Source organism: Gracilinanus agilis, chromosome 5 (assembly GCF_016433145.1).
Source record: "Gracilinanus agilis isolate LMUSP501 chromosome 5, AgileGrace, whole genome shotgun sequence".
NCBI lineage: Eukaryota > Metazoa > Chordata > Mammalia > Didelphimorphia > Didelphidae > Gracilinanus > Gracilinanus agilis.
Genome location: NC_058134.1, coordinates 221715226 through 221734160, shown reverse-complemented (window position 1 = coordinate 221734160; position 18935 = coordinate 221715226). Strand labels below are relative to the sequence as shown.

Sequence of the window (18935 nt, the reverse complement as noted above, 5' to 3'; positions counted from 1 at the left end):
AGAGAGAGAGAGAGAGAGAGAGAGAGAGAGAGAGAGAGAGAGAGAGAGAGAGAGAGAGAGAAAGAGGTTTATTTTTAAAAAAGGCTGTTTAGGACATGTCAGTCTCATTTTCCAGACTTACATTGGTAAGCTTTTAGCCTACCCTTAAAAGGGCCGAGATTCAGGGCCCCATGTCCCTGGAAAACGAGGAGGAAATGGCTCACTTCTGAGGGCGGCATCAACTTCTTTGGGCCTCTCAGGTCCATTTAGCAAATTGTCTGTGCCAGGCCACTCCATTAGGTGAAAATTGCTTCCAAAAGGATGCTTTTGTGGCCTAGATTTTTCTCCTATTCTTCAAAATAGATGGCATTTATTAGAATGGAGGGGGAGAGAATTTAAGAGTTTTCTGGTCTTGGTATCCCTTCAGAGCCTACAGAAGAGCTAACATATTCCTCTGGGTTCTCCTCTATCAGCTGTCTAGCCAGCCCCCTCCAGGAAGCAGAATGCATTCTCCCTAGCCACTTCAAAAGGGACAAAAGCATGGTTTTCCCATGGAAATCCAGAGGCAGGTCAGAATTGTTCAATAGGCAAGATAGAAATGGACCCAGAGGAGTTCTAGAAAGCAGATTCCCAGGAATCTTAGGAGGATATTTTAAGCCAAACAAACTTGTGAATGGGGGACAATAAAAGCAAAAAAAAATAAATTTTTTTTAAAGAAGCATTTTTATTGACTAGCTCTTACTTGAGTAGTAAGGTGTCAGGAGCTTGGGGATTTATGCATTGCCCTCTAATATTTATTTGGAGATGATTCTACACAAAGGAAGCCTGGGGGTGGCATAATGGAAGCAAGGGAAGCTTTGGAGCCTCAAGACCTGGGTTTTGCTCTTAGTTCCATTACTCACTAGCTTTTTGACTTTAGATAAATTGCTTCCCCCTCTAGATCTGGGTTTTGTCTTTTGTAGTAGAGGCACTGAAGAGAAAAAAATTGTATAGTAGAAAAAAACGTGTAGTCAGAGGAATTGGATTCAAATCCTGCCTCTGAACTTTATTCCCTGTGGGACCTTGGGTAAAGATAAAGACTTCTCTGAGTCTTATTTTCCTTACCTATACAATTAGGGGGAAAGGCTAGATAGCTTCTAATGCTTCTTTCAGCTGTAACTTTATGGCCCAAAAAAAACAAAAGGAGTGTGGGGCTAGGCTAGATGACCATTAAGGTAATTTCCAGATTTAGAACTATGATCCTATAAGGATCCTCACAGCCTTGACCACCTGGATAAAAGCCAATGGCATTACCCAGAAAGGCAGAGTATTTTTACAGCATATATTTGGCAACTAGGGAATGGGTTAGGAACTTGAAACTCAGAAGTACAAAAAGTCCTTCTCACCTGTCTTTCCTCCTGCAGGCTCACCTTAAACCCACAATGAGGCAAAGAAGTCAATTCTTTGTAATTTTTAGAAAGAATCTCATTTTTCCTGGCCTTTCCAGGGCTACGAAGCCATGATAGCCTTGGGAAGTGCTCTACCTGCCCCTTGACCTCTCTAGAAAATTAATTCTAAGAGGGAAATGTCTGGGGATCATTAGTAGAATACTGGAGAAAGTGTGGGACTTGGGATCAGAAGGACCTGAATTCAAATTCTTCCTCAGGCCCTTATTAATTTTATTCCTCTGAGCAAGTCTCTTAATCTCTCTTTTAGCATCTGCAAAATGGTGTAATCACGAGGCTATTGGGTGACTTAAGCACTTTGCAAACCTTAAATAAAGTGGGATGTAAAGGTTAGTGATGATATTGTCACAGATCACCTGCTGAGGCCACAACTGAGTTTTACCACTTACCTGAAAGTGAAGAGAGTCCCCATATCCAACATCGATAGGAGCTCTGCTTTGGACTTGGGGAAGGATAGGCGGTACCGGAGAGTTTCAAAAGCTGGCACAATCAGTGCCTTCTTGGTATTGGCCAAGTCTAGCTGGATGACTGACTTCCTGGCATAAAAGAGAACAGAGATACAAAGAGGGTCACTTAATTCTGGATCTTGGTGGGACCTCAGCAACCTTAGAGCAAGGAGACCCCCAAGAGGTCATCTTTTCCAAACCATTCTAAGACATCAATTACCTTAAATATATTCACTCAAGTTCCAATTAATGACCCTTGAGAGATAGCGAATTTACTTACTGCCTGTTCAGATGGCCCATTCTATTGTCCAGCAATTCTGATTTTTTTTATAGAGTGAATATCTTTCTTTTCCTTGTAAATTCCACTCATAATTCCTAGTTCTGTCTCCTGAGGTCAAATAAAATAAGTCTAATCCTTTTCCTACATGATCATCCTTCAAATTTTTTATGAGCACCATCACGTGCTTGCTAAGCCTTTTCTTCTCTAGATGTTTCCTCCAATTGGTTGCCTTCAACTCTGGCTTTGAGTCATTTCACAGTCGTGGTCACAGTTCTCTAACATATCTGCATTCAGGGAGGGGCTCTTAACCCTTTTTTTGTAACATGGACTCCTTAGGCAGTTGCATGAAGCCTATGGATCCTCAGAATCATGTTTTTAAATAACTGAAAGAAAATTCTCAAGTTCATTTGGACTTCAAGTTAAGAATCTCTTGCCCTAGTTTTAACCTTGAGAAAGCCTGGGCTTCTCAAGAGCAGGGACCCTTTTGAAAATGCATTTTTGGCATTCAACACATGTCTTTGCCTGCATTAGGTGCCTAATAAACATTTGTTGGATTGGATTACATTGATTTGCAATGATTGTCCTATAACTGAATATAGTGCCCCCAAAGTGGCCTAACCAGGGCAGAGTGCCATGAGGTTGGCAAGTACATCATTTTAGGTAGGCACAGTCACCAGGCACCATAAGAGAAATGGGGTTGATAGGTGGAGAGTGGAGGAAAGGCAGAAAGGCCAGCCTTTGTCAGTTATCCTATTCTTCATGGAGGGACTGCAGCAATAAATCACACAGTGGCAACCATCCATCTTCTTTTCTGGCACTGGTCAGCACTCAAATGGTACAAAATGGTGAGCAGAGAAGGGCACAAGGGTGAAGGTGGTTGGAGAGGGGAGGGCTGAGGATTAGGGAAGGCGAAGAACACATTCCAATGTACTCCCTTGAAGTTTGAAAGCCCACTTTCAGCAAGGTTGGTAAATTGGAGGTTTGGAGATGGATGATTGGATTCGTTAACATCCTTGACCCCAGAACAATATTCTTTTCAAGGAGAGATTGCACATAACCTCAGTGATAGAGAGAAGACAAGAGAGGATGGTGAATGAGGCTTGAGAAAGACAGGCAGAAAGTATAGTTTCAGGATTTCCCATATATTTGTTTCACCTTTTTGCCATCTTAAAGTAGGAGTCACTACTTTAAGAGACGTAGAAATGGATTGAAGTTCCATTCTTTGTTGCACCCCAAACTTCTCAATTTTTAGCATGATTTGTAATAAAAGAATAAGGAATAGAAATGGAAGAAAAAGGGACCTGTAAGATTGCTTTACTCAGCCTGGCCTCTATTCTTCATGAAATGAATAACCCATGGGCTACTGAAAGGATAAACTTATTATTGAATCCAGTCTGGTAAGCATTGCCCAAGGCAAAATTGTGAAGTGGAGAAAATTTACCTATGGAATTTTCTGCTTTCCTCAGTCCTACCCTTTCCCTTTATGCCTCCTCAGGTGGTGCAACAGGTACCCACATTTTCTCTTTTACCTTATCAACAACTTCCTAGGAAGGAGATCAATCTATTCTCTAGATATAACATTCCATATCTTCTCTCTATTAATCAATCAATCAAGAAGAATTTATTAAGTGGCTACAGCTGTGTTAGGTAGACACTTGGGAAGCAAAGACAAAAGGGAAACTCCCTGCTTTCATATTCTATCAGAGCAGTCAATATGTACACCTTTAAGTGTATATACAAAAATGACACAAAGCCCCAATTCAGTAATTAAAGCTGGAGAAATGAGCAAACCAAAGAAGAAATTAAATCAATATAAAAAAACAAAAATGGCAGATCTATAAATACAACAAAATACAGCCAAGGAAGAGAAAATGACTGTAACAACTACAAACTCAAACATCAGAAAATCAAAGAAAAAACATTTTCCATAAAGACTATATGAATACCTATTAAAATAAAAGAGAAGATTAAAAAAAGGATTCTGGAGGAAAGAATTAAAAGGGACTTGTCTTGCCTATGGCCACACAGCTAGGAGTGTGTCCTTGCAGGGGTGAGTAGCCTGGAGCATCATAAAGAATGCTGGACCTGGAGTTATAGATATCTGGGTACAGATCCTGAGTGCAGTCTCCCTGGGTTACTTTGGCCAAATCATTTCCCCTGTCTGAGCCTTCATTTCCTGATTTATAAAATGAGGGGATTGGACTAGATGGCCTCGCCCTTTTTAAAAAAAAAACACAGATTTGTTATTTCACCAATGTCAAGAACTATTAAGTGTTGTTGTCCTGTCAATGCAGATCTAGCATTTTCTTGGCAATTTATAGTTTCCTGAACCACTGAGAGTTTAAGTGATTTACTTTGGATCACACAGGATTCTGGTCTCATTGACAGGAAGACCAAGGTCCAATTCCTCTGACATATCCTATGTGATCCTGGACAGGTCATCTCCCTTTCCTAAATCTATGAACCTATGACTGGCTTTGCTTTTCAACATTCCTCTTTCAAAAATAGGGAGGTGAAGGGCAGTTATGTGGCTTAGTAGATAGAGAGCTGGGCCTGGGAATAGAAGGTACTGGGTTCAAATCTGACCTTGGACACTCCCTAGCTGTGTTTACATTGGGCAAGTCACTTATCTCCAATTGCCCAGCCCTTATCATTCTTCTGCCTTGGAGTCAATACTTAGAATCAATTCTTAGACAGAAGGTAAGGTTTTAGAAATTAAATGAAATTTAATAATAAAAAAAAGATTAGGTACGTGAAAATTGGGGTCTTTTGAAGTGACTAGAATAGTGAATGGTATTCTTCTCTAGCTACTTCCTTTTGGAATCACTATTATCTCTATCACCATTGAGGACGCCCAACTGTTCAGCCTCCATTTGTCACATTTGAGATGTCCATTTGAGAATATCATGCTGAGAATGGTCTTTTCTGAAAAATTGCTTAATGGTGGCTTTCTTTCTCTGATACTCATTTTAGTGAATGATGCTTCCTGGAGTGATGAAGGAATTTGCTTTAGGCAAGTTCTTCATTCCTCCCCACCACCCTTCTTGTTCATTTGTTCTCCTGTTAGGCTCCAAGAATCCTCCTTCTGAAAGATTCTATTTCACAGAAAGCCAAAGGGGCATCCCATCAGAGAGGATGATTGTTTCCAATTTGATCCAACACTAGACTTTGTGAAAAACCCAAGGGAGACCCAAGTGGAGTTGGGAAAATTGTGTTGTCAAGGAAGGCTGACAGAATTCTCTGATCTTACCTCTTTCTGGAGTGGATTTCAATGACTATAACTTGTGTCTGAAAACTGATCCCAGTGACCAAAGAATAGTCAGAGTTTTCTTCTCAATTCCTCGTTAAATTTGGGAAACTATTCCTTCTGAGGGTAGAAAGCAATATGTGTTGGGAGAGAGAAGCACTTTCATTTGGACTGAACCCAATTATTACAATTTCCAAAGGGAGTGGAATCTGCCTAGAGAGTTTAGAGTGGCTTTCATTAACCAGAGTGAAAGTGTAGTAGACTGAATGTTGGATTTGGAGTAAGGAAGAGAGTGGCTTAAAATTTGCCTCTGACGTTTACTGTCTGCGTGACCTTGAATATATTATTTAAGATCTTTGGGTAACCTGCTATAGCCTATCTATTAAATTATAGATGGGCTGTGATATGTGTCATTCTTCTATAGATAAAAGCATAGAGCCTGGATATATTGATGCGGTGATACTTAATATGCCACATTCTAGCTGTGAGACCTAGAGAAAAGAAAGGAGAAACCTAGGAGGTAAGGTTTTAAAAATACTAGAAATTGGGGTCCATTTTTCCTAAATTCCTTCCCAGAGTTAGCTTTATGATCTCACAGTGTTTCTCTGTATCGCTGTATTATTTCTGATAATTCAGCTGTTGTAATCTTTCTACAGTTATAGATTAGATTAGATTATAAATTAGAAAGAGACCTTAACAGTGACCTCAGGCCCTCAAAGAAGCCTCAGGTATTGACAATAGAGCTCCCCACCAAAAAAAAAATCCAGGGAGAAAAAGGGCTCAGAAACAGAAATTTTATTTTTTAAAGCATTAGTCAATCCCAAAGTGGTTATAATAGCTTATGCCATTTCTACCAGAAACCACTAGGTGGTGCTTCCCCCTCAATGATGTGGTACCCTTTTGGAAAGCAGGAAAAAGGATTCCCACTTTGGGGAGTCGTAGATCTAGGGTCGATAGTGATGGCAGAGTTCATTTTGTCTAATCTACTCATTTTACAAATGAAGTACTGAGACCTAGGAATGTTGCATTATTACAAGGGATCATAGGTGCAGGACTAGAAAGGACCTCTTTGTCCATTTAATCCAAACGCTTCATTTTACAGATCAGGAAACTGAGGTCCACAGAGGATAAGTGACTCAAGGTGGCATGAATGGTCAATGTCAGAAGTGAGGTTTGAACCTAAATCTCAGAGTCTCTGGGCTTTCTTGCATACTGCAGGGCTTCAGGAAACACAAGCTTCCTCCTATCTTCCTTGGTCTGATGCAGATAGGGAAAACATGTGTCTTCAAGGGCCACTTCTTAGAAATGCCATCCCCAGGGTCATCTGGATTGTCATTTCTTGGTCCAGGCTTTTGAGGAGATGCTAGGATCTGGATCAAGAAAGAGTACTTGGTTCCCAATGGGGGATGTACCTCTTGGCCAAGGAAGAGGCTATGATGAAAATGAGGATGGTGCCCCTGATGGATCCAATACTCTAAGAGAAGACACATGGATATTTTTATCAAAGGTCACAGGAATAGGCTAGAAGGCACGTCGGAGGTCATTTAGTCTAACCTCGTCAGTTTAATAACAATAATGCTTTGAGACTTGCACAATGCTTTTGTATATGTTATTTCAGTTGATCTTCACAGCAATTTTGTGAACTACTCCCTATTATTTCTCCCATTTTATGGACGAGGAAACTGAGACTCTGAACATTTAAGTGCCTTGCTCAGGGTTCAGTGTTTGAGAAAGAAACTCCTTTATCCCCAGTGCCAGGTCCAATACTCTACTCACTCTGTCACCCAGGTGGCACTGTCACCCTCAATTTATGTATGTGGAAACCGAAGCCCACCGAGATAGAGTGTTTTGCCCAAGTAGCGAGATTCAAACCCACATCTTTTAATTTTAGATTTAGTTTAGCTCTTCCCTCTCCTCTACCCCATTGTGTTCTTATCTTCCTAGGGAAGAGGAGTCTCTTGAAGCCAGCCGTCTAATTAGGAAAGCCAGACGAGGCTGCAATCAGAAAGAAAACGGACTCTGAACAAGCAACATGAAAATGGAAAGTCAAGCTCCCAGCACCAATCCTGCTTTGCCCTGGATGGCCAAGGTCCTTTGTACACGGGGATGAGGATGACGTGGCTGACCTGCAGTCAGCAGGCCACGGGCTGGAAGCTGTGTGTCCCCCGCTGGGGAGGGCTTGAGGAGAGAACTCAATTAGAGCATAGAAGCTAATGAGGCCGGGGTCACAAGCTCGGCCCCTGTTGTTGGTCAGTTGCCTCCACTCGGTTTCACAGCTGCAGACAGCATCTCCAAAGCCCAGACAGCCTACTCACAGACACGCTGGACCACGAGGGAGGAGCTGGACTCAGAGGAACAAACGCATCCCTATCGCTGGGAAAGGCCACTCAAAGGATGGCATAGAATCTGCTAGGAGGCAGTTCTGGTCAGTGCTCTGGTCTAAGACTTAGCAGGACATTTTACCTTGGAGTCTGTTCCCTCATTTGGAAAATAGTCAGAGTGATGCTTCTACCAGTCACCTCATGTGGCTGACTGGAAAATAATTCACTTTTGCATAGAAGCATAAGGTTAACCCAATATTTTTTACACAAAAAATATTGCCAAATATGTACTATAAATAACATTCTCATTTTATGGGTGAGGAAACTGAGGTCCATTGAAGCTATGTGATGTGGCCAAATTTGTGTGTGTGTGTGTGTGTGTGTGTGTGTGTATTGGGGGAGGGACAAATCTGCCCTTCTGATTTCATGAGAACAGAGAATTCTCAACCTCTGATTCATGTTGACTGCAGGATGAAAGTCTCCTCGCCTTCCCTATCTATAAAATGAGAAAGTTGGCTTAGATGTCCTTTGAAGTATATTTCAGTTCTGTTTTTAATCCTATGCAGAGAGAGGTTATATGACCTCAAGGGTCCTTTTCACCTCTAAATTTCTGACCTCAGGATCCCTATTTTACAGATGAGGTCATGTGAGATCCAGAAGGGGCAATGACTTATCAAAGGCCACATAGATAGCTCATTACAAATGCTAGACATACATTTAACTCTCCTGATATCCAGCTCTCTGCTCTCTCTGGTACAACCCAGAGATGATTTATCCCTGATGGTGCCAATAAATGCAAGAAGGGCCAAAGAAAATGCTCATTGCCTTCTGAAATCAGCCATGGAAAGAAAACCCTTCCCAGACCTAAGCCAGAGGGATCAGAGGTTTGTGGCTCCAGGGCTTTGTAAATCAAATTTCATAAAGTGGGATTTTAAGAACAATGTCTTTCCTTTAGAACCCAGAGATCATTTAGTTTTGCAGACCAAAATTGGTGAGGAGGGCAATTTCTGGAGAAAGAATGAAGCAGGAAATGAGAAAGTGGGGTCAAAAGAGGTTGTAACTCCATTATATATAAATAGTGTGACCTTGACCAAATTGCTTACCCTCCCTGGGCCTTGGTTTTCTCATTTGTAAAAGTGAAAGAGTTTCGGATTGTATTGGATAAACTTTTAAGTCCTTCCCAGTTCTAATGATGCATGGTTCTAATGAGTCCAAAGGCAGAGGGGGAAAGGAGAGAGACAGGACTGGGAATGGATTTTCATGAAAGGTAGTTTGATGCAATGGAAAGTAAAAATGGACAATTTCCTTTCCCATGAATGGGTAGGACAATTCTCGTCATGCATATGTCAGAGGGTGAGGAATTGGCTGGTAGATTGTAAAATGCTATAGAAATGGGAATTATTATTATTGTTGTTGTTGTTGTTGTTGTGGTATTATTGTGACGTTGATGATAATGATGACGAGGAAGAGGAGGAGAAAGAGAAGGACGAGGTACCCTAAGAATGTGCCCCCTTGCTACCTACATAGGATCCAAAGATCTCAGCTATTAAGTGGGAAGGGATCTCCAAGGTCACCATTTCAAGGTTATCATTTCCTCCTCTTAATTTCTAGAGGAGGGAAACAAGGCTTAGAGAAGAAGTGATTTGTCTAAGGTTGCACAGATAGAATGTTGTAGATTCAGAATTTGGACTCATGCCATACAGGATAAAAGGATCATGTATTAAGAATTGGAAGAGACCTTGGACAGCACCTATTCTAACTCTCATTTTATAGGGTGGAGAGTGAGTCAGTCATTCAGGCAATAAGGATTTCTTAAGTATTTATTATGTTCTAGGTGCTTTGATAGATACTAATGATACAATGAAAGGCAAAATGCAGTCCCTGATTCCAAGGAGCATTCATTTTAATAGGAGACATAACATGCCAAGGTTCATATAAGACAAATAAAGAGTAGATAGAAAGACCTAGTACTGGTTGTAGGGTTTGGGGAAGGTCCACTGAAGTTAGACTTTCATGTGAGACTTGAAGGAAATCAGGGAAATCCAGAGGCAAAAGGGAAGGAGAAAAACACTCTTAAGCATGGATGACTGCTAGGGCAAAGGCACGGAGGGAAGAGATGGAGGGTTGTTAGGAGAACTCTGAGGAGGTTTTGTAGTTAGATCATAGAGTACCTGGAAGGGAATAAGGAATGAGAAGCCCAGGAGGTCAAGAAGAGGCAAGGTTGGGAAAAACTTTAAATGCTGAAGAGATTCTGGAGAAAATGTGGTGCTATTAGGATGTCATGAGTAAGGGAAGACCTGGCCAAACTTACACTTTAGGAAGGTTATTTTTTAACTGAGTGAATGATGGATTGGAATGAGGAAAAATGGAGCAGGGAGAGCAGATGGAGGGTGACTGCAGGAGTAGTTCAGGCAGGGCTTGATGAGGGATTGTGGCTATGCATGAGAGAAATATTAGTGAGGAATCTGGTAGGTCAGAACAGATATGGGTTAGGAGGCTGAGTGGTGAGGAGGGCAATTTCTGGAGAAAGAATGAAGCAGGAAATGAGAAAGTAGGGTCAAAAGAGGTTATAACACCATTTTACATAAATAGTGTGGCCTTGACCAAATTGCTTAACCTCTCCGGGCCTTGGTTTTCTTATTTTTAAAAGTGAAAGAGTTTTGGATTGTATTGAATAAACTTGAATTACCCAAAGTCACTTAATTAGTAAATGGCAAAGTTGGAATTGGAACCTAGGACCTTGGACTCCAAATCTAGGGCTCTTTTAACTGGACCAAGATGCTTCAGGAAGGAAAAGAACTAGCATCTCTATTGGCTAAGGGGCATGCATACTGATTTCTGTGAGCCTGAGTTTCTTCTTCTGGATAATGGAGGTGTTGGATTAAAAAAAGTTGCCTCTAGCAACTCAATCCTTTACATATTCCCATGAGCTACACAGCCCAAAAAAGTTTCACAAATCAACTGTAATTCCAGCGGATGAATTTCCTTTTTGACCACATGATGTCTCCATCATATCACAAGAGTAGCTTCAGAGGACCCAGCCTGTCTCTGGAGCTGGGGTTCTTCACCATTTTTGTGTTATGTTTCCCTTTGGTAATTTGGCATAGTCTCTACACTCCTTCTCAAAAAAAGATTTTTAAATTCATAAAAGACAAGATTATGAAGGAAACCAATTATATCGAAGTGAAGACATGTTTTTTCCTCATCCAAGTTCACAGATTCTTTGAAATCCAGCCACGGCAATATCTTAGGGGTCTAGAGACACAAGGTTAAGACAGCCTGAGGGAGTACCTAATCTTTTCTGGAGAAGATTTGAGATCAGGGTCAGGGTTCACTCTACTTTGTTCATCCAAATTCACAAGAGTGATAGATCCGGATTGCCTCATTCAATCCAGCCCACCATCTCATAGTTTTTCATTTTGTTGCCAAAGGATTTGAAGTTCTAGGAGTGTCCTCAAAATCTGATGTACTAGACATTGGCCACACACCCCACTGGCCCACCCTTGCTATAGAGCTGATAAGTCCCAATTCTAAGTCCTTCATTCCTCTTAGGAAAGAGAAAGGGAGGTAGAACTCATAGGGGGTGGTCCTACACTTACCTGAGGTACTCACAGAGTCCGTACATAGGCAGGAAGTCAATGTCAGACAGAAACATATATGGCGTGCTGATATGTTTCATGGCCACATTGCGTAGAAGGTTCACAGGGTAGAACTGGCCTTCTTTATACACGATGTGATAGCCAACATTATGGCGGCTCATGAGGACCTCGGAGCCCTGGGCATAGCGCAGGAACTGCTGAGCTTCAGCATCGGACAGGTACAGAGCCAAGCTGATGGGCCCTTCCCAGTGTTTGCAGATGGCCTCAAGCATCTGGAGCCTGAGAAGAAACCAGCAAAATATAACCAAGATGAGCTGAACTCTCATCATTCACACTTCAACTTCTTTCTCCTCCTTTTATCAATCTTTCTTCCTCTCCTCTTTGTCTCCTCTCTTCCTCTTTTCTCATTTTTCCTCTCCTTTTCTCTGCTCCCTTCCTCTTCTCTCGACTCTCTTTTCTTCTGCTCTTCTCCACTCTTTGTCTCTCCTACCATCTCTTGTCTCTCTACATCCCTTCGTCTCCATCTTTGTCTCTGTTTCTGCTCATCTCTGTATTTGTCTCTTTGTCTCTGTCTTTGCCTTGGTGTTTTGCTGTCTCCCCATCCTCCTCACCTTTGTTCACCAAATAAAGTGATGTAATTAGAGTTATACCTGACTAGAACGTAGAGGAGTTGGAACTCGGACTGGAGCCTACTGTTCCCATCCCAGCACTGCTGCCATTACCACCTCTGTGACCTTGGACAGTTCCCCTTCTTTAGGCATGCACTGTTGTATTAAGGAGAGAATTCTAGATGAGGATTCTAGTTCCTGCTTTGCAACTTGTTACCTGTGTGACATTGGACAAGGACCTTTACCAGCATCAAGTTTCCTTGTCTAGTAGATGAGGAATTTGGTCTGGACAGTCTCCCACGAGTCTAGGAGCCCAAAGTCTTTAAGTACAGATGCAGATGTAACTTTTAGATCATTATAGTTTGATTTCTTTGTATCATAGGATTATAGCACTAGAGACAGAAGGGACCAACCTTAGAGGCCATGTCATCCAATGCTCTATTTTACAGTTTAGAAAAATGAAGTCCAGAGAGAGAAGTATGTGGTCCAAGATCAAAAGATCACCTCAGAGGCTGTCAAGCTATTCTCTTCAATTTACAAATAATGAAACTGAGGCCTAGAGATTTAAAATGACATGCCCAAGGAAGGACACCTTGAATGAATACTAGCAATTGATTTAAAAAAAATCATGCCTTCTGTCTTAGTATCTATTCTAAGAGAGAAGAGGTGCAAGGGCTAAGCAATCAGGGTTGTGACTCACCCAGTGTCACATAGCTAGCCAAATTTTTTTCTTTTAAATCTTTACCTTCTTTCTTAGAATCAATACTAGATATAGGTTCTAAGGCAAAAGAGTGGTAAGGGCTAGGCAACTGGGGTTAAATAATTTACTCAGCTAGGAAGTATCTGAGACAAGATTTGAACACAGGTTCTCCTAGTTCCAGCCTTGGTGCTCTATCCACTTAGCCACTTAACTGCCCCTAGAGATTGATTTGGAATCCAAGTCATTTGCCTTCATAGTCAGGTCACTCTCTACTGCACTTTTTTCTATATTTCTCTCTCCTTTCTTCTTCTTATCTCTTTCCATCTTCCCTCTTTTCCACCTTTCCTCTTATCTGTTTTTTCTTCTGCCATTCCCTTCCCTCTTTTCTGTCCATTTGTCATACCTTCTGCCCCATCCACACTGGAAAGCACATTTCTAGACCTACTCATCTACACCGCAGGGACACCCTGTCCACAGGAGATGTGATAAAGCACACTGTGACCACGGCAAGAGCTTTAAAATAAAGACATTCTACACAAGTGTTTGGAAGAAAATCTTTAAAGATCTTTTCTCAGCGGCACTTGGAACACACAGGACATAAACTAGAGAGTTAAGCAATGGCCAAAGCCCATTTCCATTTTTCCTACCCAGTAAGAACTACCTAATGACAGCCCCCTCAGCCACAATGCCCACTCTATTCAGACAATTACCGGGAAATGGATTCTATGCATTTCAGGGTCTCTAAACCACAGGTAAATGGCCCACCTATCTTGTTTAAATGGGGTTCTTGATGGGCTCTCCCAGGTTCTTCATAGTAGTTCCCTGAATTGGTATTGTTAGAATTCAATTCATCTTCAAATACAGAGAATTAAGGGCTGCATTCATGTTAAGTTTCTCCCATTCTTCGTCCTCTATTATGACCACTTAATCAAATTGACTAAGATGATTTGGGGGTAAGAATTTGGTCCATGCAGTCCTTGCAGTCAGGACTAAGACAGGGGATTCTTTAGCTTAGGTTCTCTGGTGGGGTGGAAGAGGGGCTGAATAAGATGCTTCTTCCACCACCTTGGTACAGATTCTGGCTCTCCTACTTCTACTTGTGGGACCTTGTGTAAGTTATTGGGCCTCAGTTTCCCCATCTATAAAGTGAAAGGGCTTAGACTCATTGAATTTGAAGGTTTCTTCCAACTGTAAGGCAGTGATATTAACTCTGGGGACTCAGTTCCCAATTTGTTGAGTTCTGGGGGAAGGAGAAAAATAATAATAGCATAGGATATTTATATTTTGAAAAGTTTTCTACATATATCTTCTCATTGATCCTCACAATAACCTTGGGAATTGGTGTTATTATCCAACTTTAGAGATCAGGAAACTGAGGCTGACAAAGTTAAGTGATTGCCTAGGATCACACAGCTAGTAAGTGTCTGAGGCAGGATTTGAATGCAGGCCTTCCTGATTTCTGCTACCTAGCTGTTTGAGGGAAAATTTATGTCTTGCTTTTTTTCTTCTGACAAATGGGAGCATGGTCACTTTTAGAGATGTGCGGCCTGAATTAAGTGCTTAGAGTTATGTGAATGGAGTGAGGAATAGTGGGATTGAACAACTTGTGATCATGGACAGATGGGAGAGATGGATACTGGACTGTGCATGATGCAAAATGGTAGCATAGAAAGAACACTGAATTTGGAGCCTGAAGACTGAGTCTGTCATCCTAGGTTCCAATCCTATTCCTGCCTCTCCTGGCTATATGTTTTTGGACAAGTGGCTGAGAATCTTTGGGACTGAGTTTTCCCATCTGCAAAAGACAATATCCTAGATTTAGACCTGGAAGATCATCTAGTCTAATCCCCTCAGGAAACTGAGATTCATCAAGTTCCAGTGACTTGCTTAAGGTCACACAGATGAGAGTAATAACTAGCATTTTTAATGTATTTTAACGTTTGCAAAGCTTTGTATAAAAATTATCTCATTTGGTCCTCATAACCCAACAAGGTGGGGTGCTATTATTATCCCTATTTTATAATTGAGGAAACTGAGGCATATAGTGAGTAAGTGATTGTGTCTGAGGTAGGATTTAAATTCAGGTTTTCCACGATCCAAGTCCAGCACTCCATCTCCTGCACCATCTCGTAAGATGATGAGTTCAGAGTCAACAGTTGAAGAAATAAATCCCTCTGAAGGGACTCAGGATTCGAACTGAAGTACATAGGAAGGTGGAAGGTGCTCTTTCTACCATGTCAGAGAGAAGAGCCCCAATGTCTATTGCTTGGGAAAAGAGAGCAAATGGGGTCTTTAAATCAATAATTGTATTTTGAGGCCAAGAACTCTTTTTACCATGAAAAAAAAATTCTTAGGCCTCCACAAGATAGGAGTTGTACTTCGAAGTTCTATTGCAGTATAACTTGGATTACTGGAGTCGGTAACATTCATAAATGCCTTCCCATTTGCTCATCCCATTCAGTTGGTCAACAAACAAGCCTTAAGCCTTTATTATGCACTACATCCTTTTGAAAGAACTATGCATAGATGCATGAGACATTATTTATCCATGGACAAAAGGCCATGGGGTCAGGGAGAGTTAGGCACAATTGAACCACAACAACTAGAGATATAGGAAGTAACATCTTGGGTTCCCTGGAGTGGTGCAAAGGGCACTGGGTTTGGAGCTCCTCCCATCATCACTCATACTTCAGTTCAAATCCTGGCTCAGCTTTAATGGAATATGAATCAACTCATCTACCAAATATCACAATAAAGCAGCCCTTTAAAAATTAGCTCAATGGGGCATCTAGATGGAGAGCATGCCAGGCCTGGGGTTGGGAGGTCCTGGGTTCAAATCTAGCTTCAAACACTTCCCAACTGTGTGACCCTGGGCAAGTCACTTCATCCTGATTGCATAGCATTTACCATTTTTCTGCCATAGAATTAATATTAAGACAGCAGGTAAGGGTTTTAAGAAGTAAAAATTAAAAAGAAATCCAACAAATGACATTCACAGAGCACTTTGAAGTTTGTAGTAGTAGTAGTAATAATAATATAGTAGTTATAATTTAAATTGTGCCATAAAGTTTGCAAAATACTTTCCCCACTAAAACAAAAACATCTCATTTGATCATCTTTGCAACAACCCTGGGAGGTAAGTGGTATTATCATCCCCATTTTAGAGTTGTAGAAACTGAGGCAGAGGTTAAGTGACTTGGGGGTCACACAATAAATAATAATAACTAACATTTATATGGCACTTACGTACCAAGCGCTGTACTAAGCACTTTAAAAATATATCTTGGGAGGCAGCTAGGTGGCTCAGGGTATTGACAGTCAGGTCTAGAAGATGGAACTAATATACAGTATTGATTCTAAGGTGGAAGAGAAGAGTTAAAAATAAATAAATAAATGAAACTGGAGTTGTCTGAAAACAGAATGGTCTGCCTTACAATAGATGTCACCAGAGGATAGAAGATGAGATTTGTTAAAACCCTTACCTTCTGCCAGTATCAATTGTAAGACGAAATAGTGGCAAGGTCCAGGCAATCAGGATTAAGTGACTTGCCCAGGGTCACATAGCTAGGAAGTTTTTGAGGTCAAATTTAAACCCAGGTCCTCTTGACTCCAGGCCTGGCACTATCCACAGGACTACCTAGGTGATCCAGATCATAGGTTTAGACTTGAATGGAACTGCTGAAGCCCTATAATGACTCCTTCATTTCACAGATGAGAAATATGTATCCCAGAGACGTTAAAGGACTTGCCCTGAGAAACACAGCTAATAAATGTTAGAGACAGGATTTGAACCCAGGACTTCTTGTAGGTTATAGCACTCTATCCAGGATACCCAGTGTCTATTCAGGCAAGGAGAGAAATTGAATTACTATAGTTTTTCCTGAGAGCTCCATTATTTATAGCTTTGTTTTCCAAAGGAGTCTTTAATAGGAAAAAAACCAAAACCTTCCTTGTCAAATGTCAGAGGGCTGCTTCTTCTCCTTCCACCGAATCACAGAGCTCTCAATCCCCGTCAATCAGTGGAATGAGCATCCCGGGCAGCTGGGAGAGACACACATGCCTCACCTTTGCACGGTGCCAGGCAAAGGGCACTCCTCGGCGGTGGGAGCCCCGTGCAGGCATGCCCGCCCACCAGCCTCCTTAATTCATTGTGGCATTCACTCAGGGCCTGTTTTGCGCTCAAAGGTTTACAAACACACAAGAAATGTTTCTTAAATTAAAAATCAATCGAACAGGCCCCAGTGAGTGCCTCACGTCATAATTGAATGTGTAGGAAGGAGTGGAGGAGGCTGGTTAAACGCCTGCCGTCTTCATTAGAAAGCATTACCGCTTGGTAATTTTTTATTATGTTCTGTTCAGCGTCTCATCGCTCTGAGTTCCTCCGGCCCTCTATGGAATAGACCGGCCCATAATAGTTGTCAGAGGATATTAGGAGATGTCATGCATATGCCACATTCTGGCCGCACGGGCTCCGGGGCTATTCTGCTCGTTGCCATCGCTTGCTGGGCCACGTGGCTTCCTGAGGAAAACGGGACAGATCTTTCCCCTTTGCTGACATCTGCCCTGATGGGAGAGGGGGGCCGGGTCACATCAGGGATCCCTGCGGAACGGGAAGCGGGGGAAACTGGCCAAGGGGCGCTTTAGGGGTCGACGATGCTCTCTTCTTGCTTCTCTCCCTTTTGAACAGCTGGAGAGTATGTGGTGTGACCAGAGCCAGTCCCATTTCTCTTGGACTTAGAGGTTTTACAAATAACTTTCCTTCCAACAGCCTTGTGAGACAAGGAACGCCAGGAAAACTGCAGAGCTGCAGGATATTAAGAGCAGGAGGGGCAGCGGATCCCAGCACCACAGCTATAGGGTTGGAAAGATCTTGAGAGGCTGGCAAGCCTAAGCTCCCACCCCTTTTTTTGTTTTCCTTAAAGCCCTTATCTTCTGTCTTAGAATTGATACTGACTGTCACTTCCAAGGCATTTGGGGTTCAGTGACTCACGCAGGGCCACACAGCTAGGAAGAATCTGAAGTTGAGATTTGAACCCAAGATCATCTGACTTCAGGCTTGGCTCTCTATCCCTATTGAACCAGCCACCTGGCCCTAGATCCCACTTTTTTTTTGAAGTTAGCACTTTTATTTCAGAATAAAACATTAGGTAATACTCTCTCTAAATAAAAGCAATAGCTTTTAAGAGTAGGAGTAGGGGTTTTATTTTATTTTAGCCAAACAGTTGGTATCCTGAAAAGATCTATTTTTAAAACAAAGTATAAAAACTCCCTACTTAGGTGAAAAAAATTACTCAAAAACTGAAACATTATACAAATAATTCAGGATTTGTCTTCTTTTTTAAAAAACTAATTGCTTATTTAGAGACTAGAATATGCTAGACCCCACTTTTTATAGACTAAAACTCAGGCACAGAGAGGTTAGCTTGTTCAGGGTCACACAGTTAGTATGTATCAATGGCAGAATTTGAATCAAGATATGTCTGACTCCGGTACAATGTCTAATATTAAAAACAATAATAATAATAACAACATTTACATAGCACTTACAATATATCAGGCATTGTGCTAATCACTTTGTAGTTATTGTCTCTTTTAATTTTCGAAATAACTCTGCAAGGTAGGTGCTATTATTATCCTCATTTGACGTGAGGAAATTGAGGCAAATAGAGGTTAAAGTGATTTTTCTAGAATCACAGCTAGCATCTGAGATCACATCTGAACTCAGGTCTTCTAGTCCCAAGCACCTGATTTTTATGTCATCTAGCTGCCTAACAATACCAATACCAATACTAATACTAATACTAATACTACTAATCATAATGATAATGATAATAACTAGCATTTTATAGTGCTTTAAAGTGTGCAAAGTGCTTTACAAATATTTCTTCATTGCTTCTTCTCCATAACACTAGAAAGTGGTTACTATCTTACAAAAGAGAGAATTGAGGCAGAAAGGGGTAAAGTGATTTCCCTAGTCACACATCTAAGGCTGAGTTTAAATTTAAGTCTTCCTGACTATAGGGTTATGCTCTAACCGCTGCCCCACCTATCTGCCTTACTCCTCACAACATGCTATCTCTGAGCTCAATGAAGCTTATCTGGTGCAACTTCCTCATTTTATACACGACAAAAAGAGATTCAGAGGAGAAAATTGATTTGTCGAGGGTTTCAGAATGAGCGAGAGGCAAAAACAGGTCTATAATGGAAGTCTCCTCACTCAGTTCTTTCCCAGTATAACAAACTATGTCCTTATCACTTCCCTTCCCTTCCCTTCCCTTCCCTTCCCTTCCCTTCCCTTCCCTTCCCTTCC

At 41.4% G+C, this 18935-nt stretch overlaps 1 protein-coding gene across 1 annotated transcript in view; it reads right to left on the bottom strand.

Moving 5' to 3' along the window:
• LARGE1 (LARGE xylosyl- and glucuronyltransferase 1) overlaps positions 1–18935 on the bottom strand; it is a 401339-nt gene that overhangs the window by 10958 nt on the left and 371446 nt on the right. Inside the window, exons 11-13 of the mRNA XM_044679131.1 lie at positions 16691–16764; positions 11318–11638; positions 1814–1960 (exon numbers count right to left, since the gene is read on the bottom strand). Coding sequence (XP_044535066.1) covers positions 1814–1960; positions 11318–11638; positions 16691–16764 — 542 coding nt within the window. The remainder of the gene's footprint in view (positions 1–1813; positions 1961–11317; positions 11639–16690; positions 16765–18935) is intronic.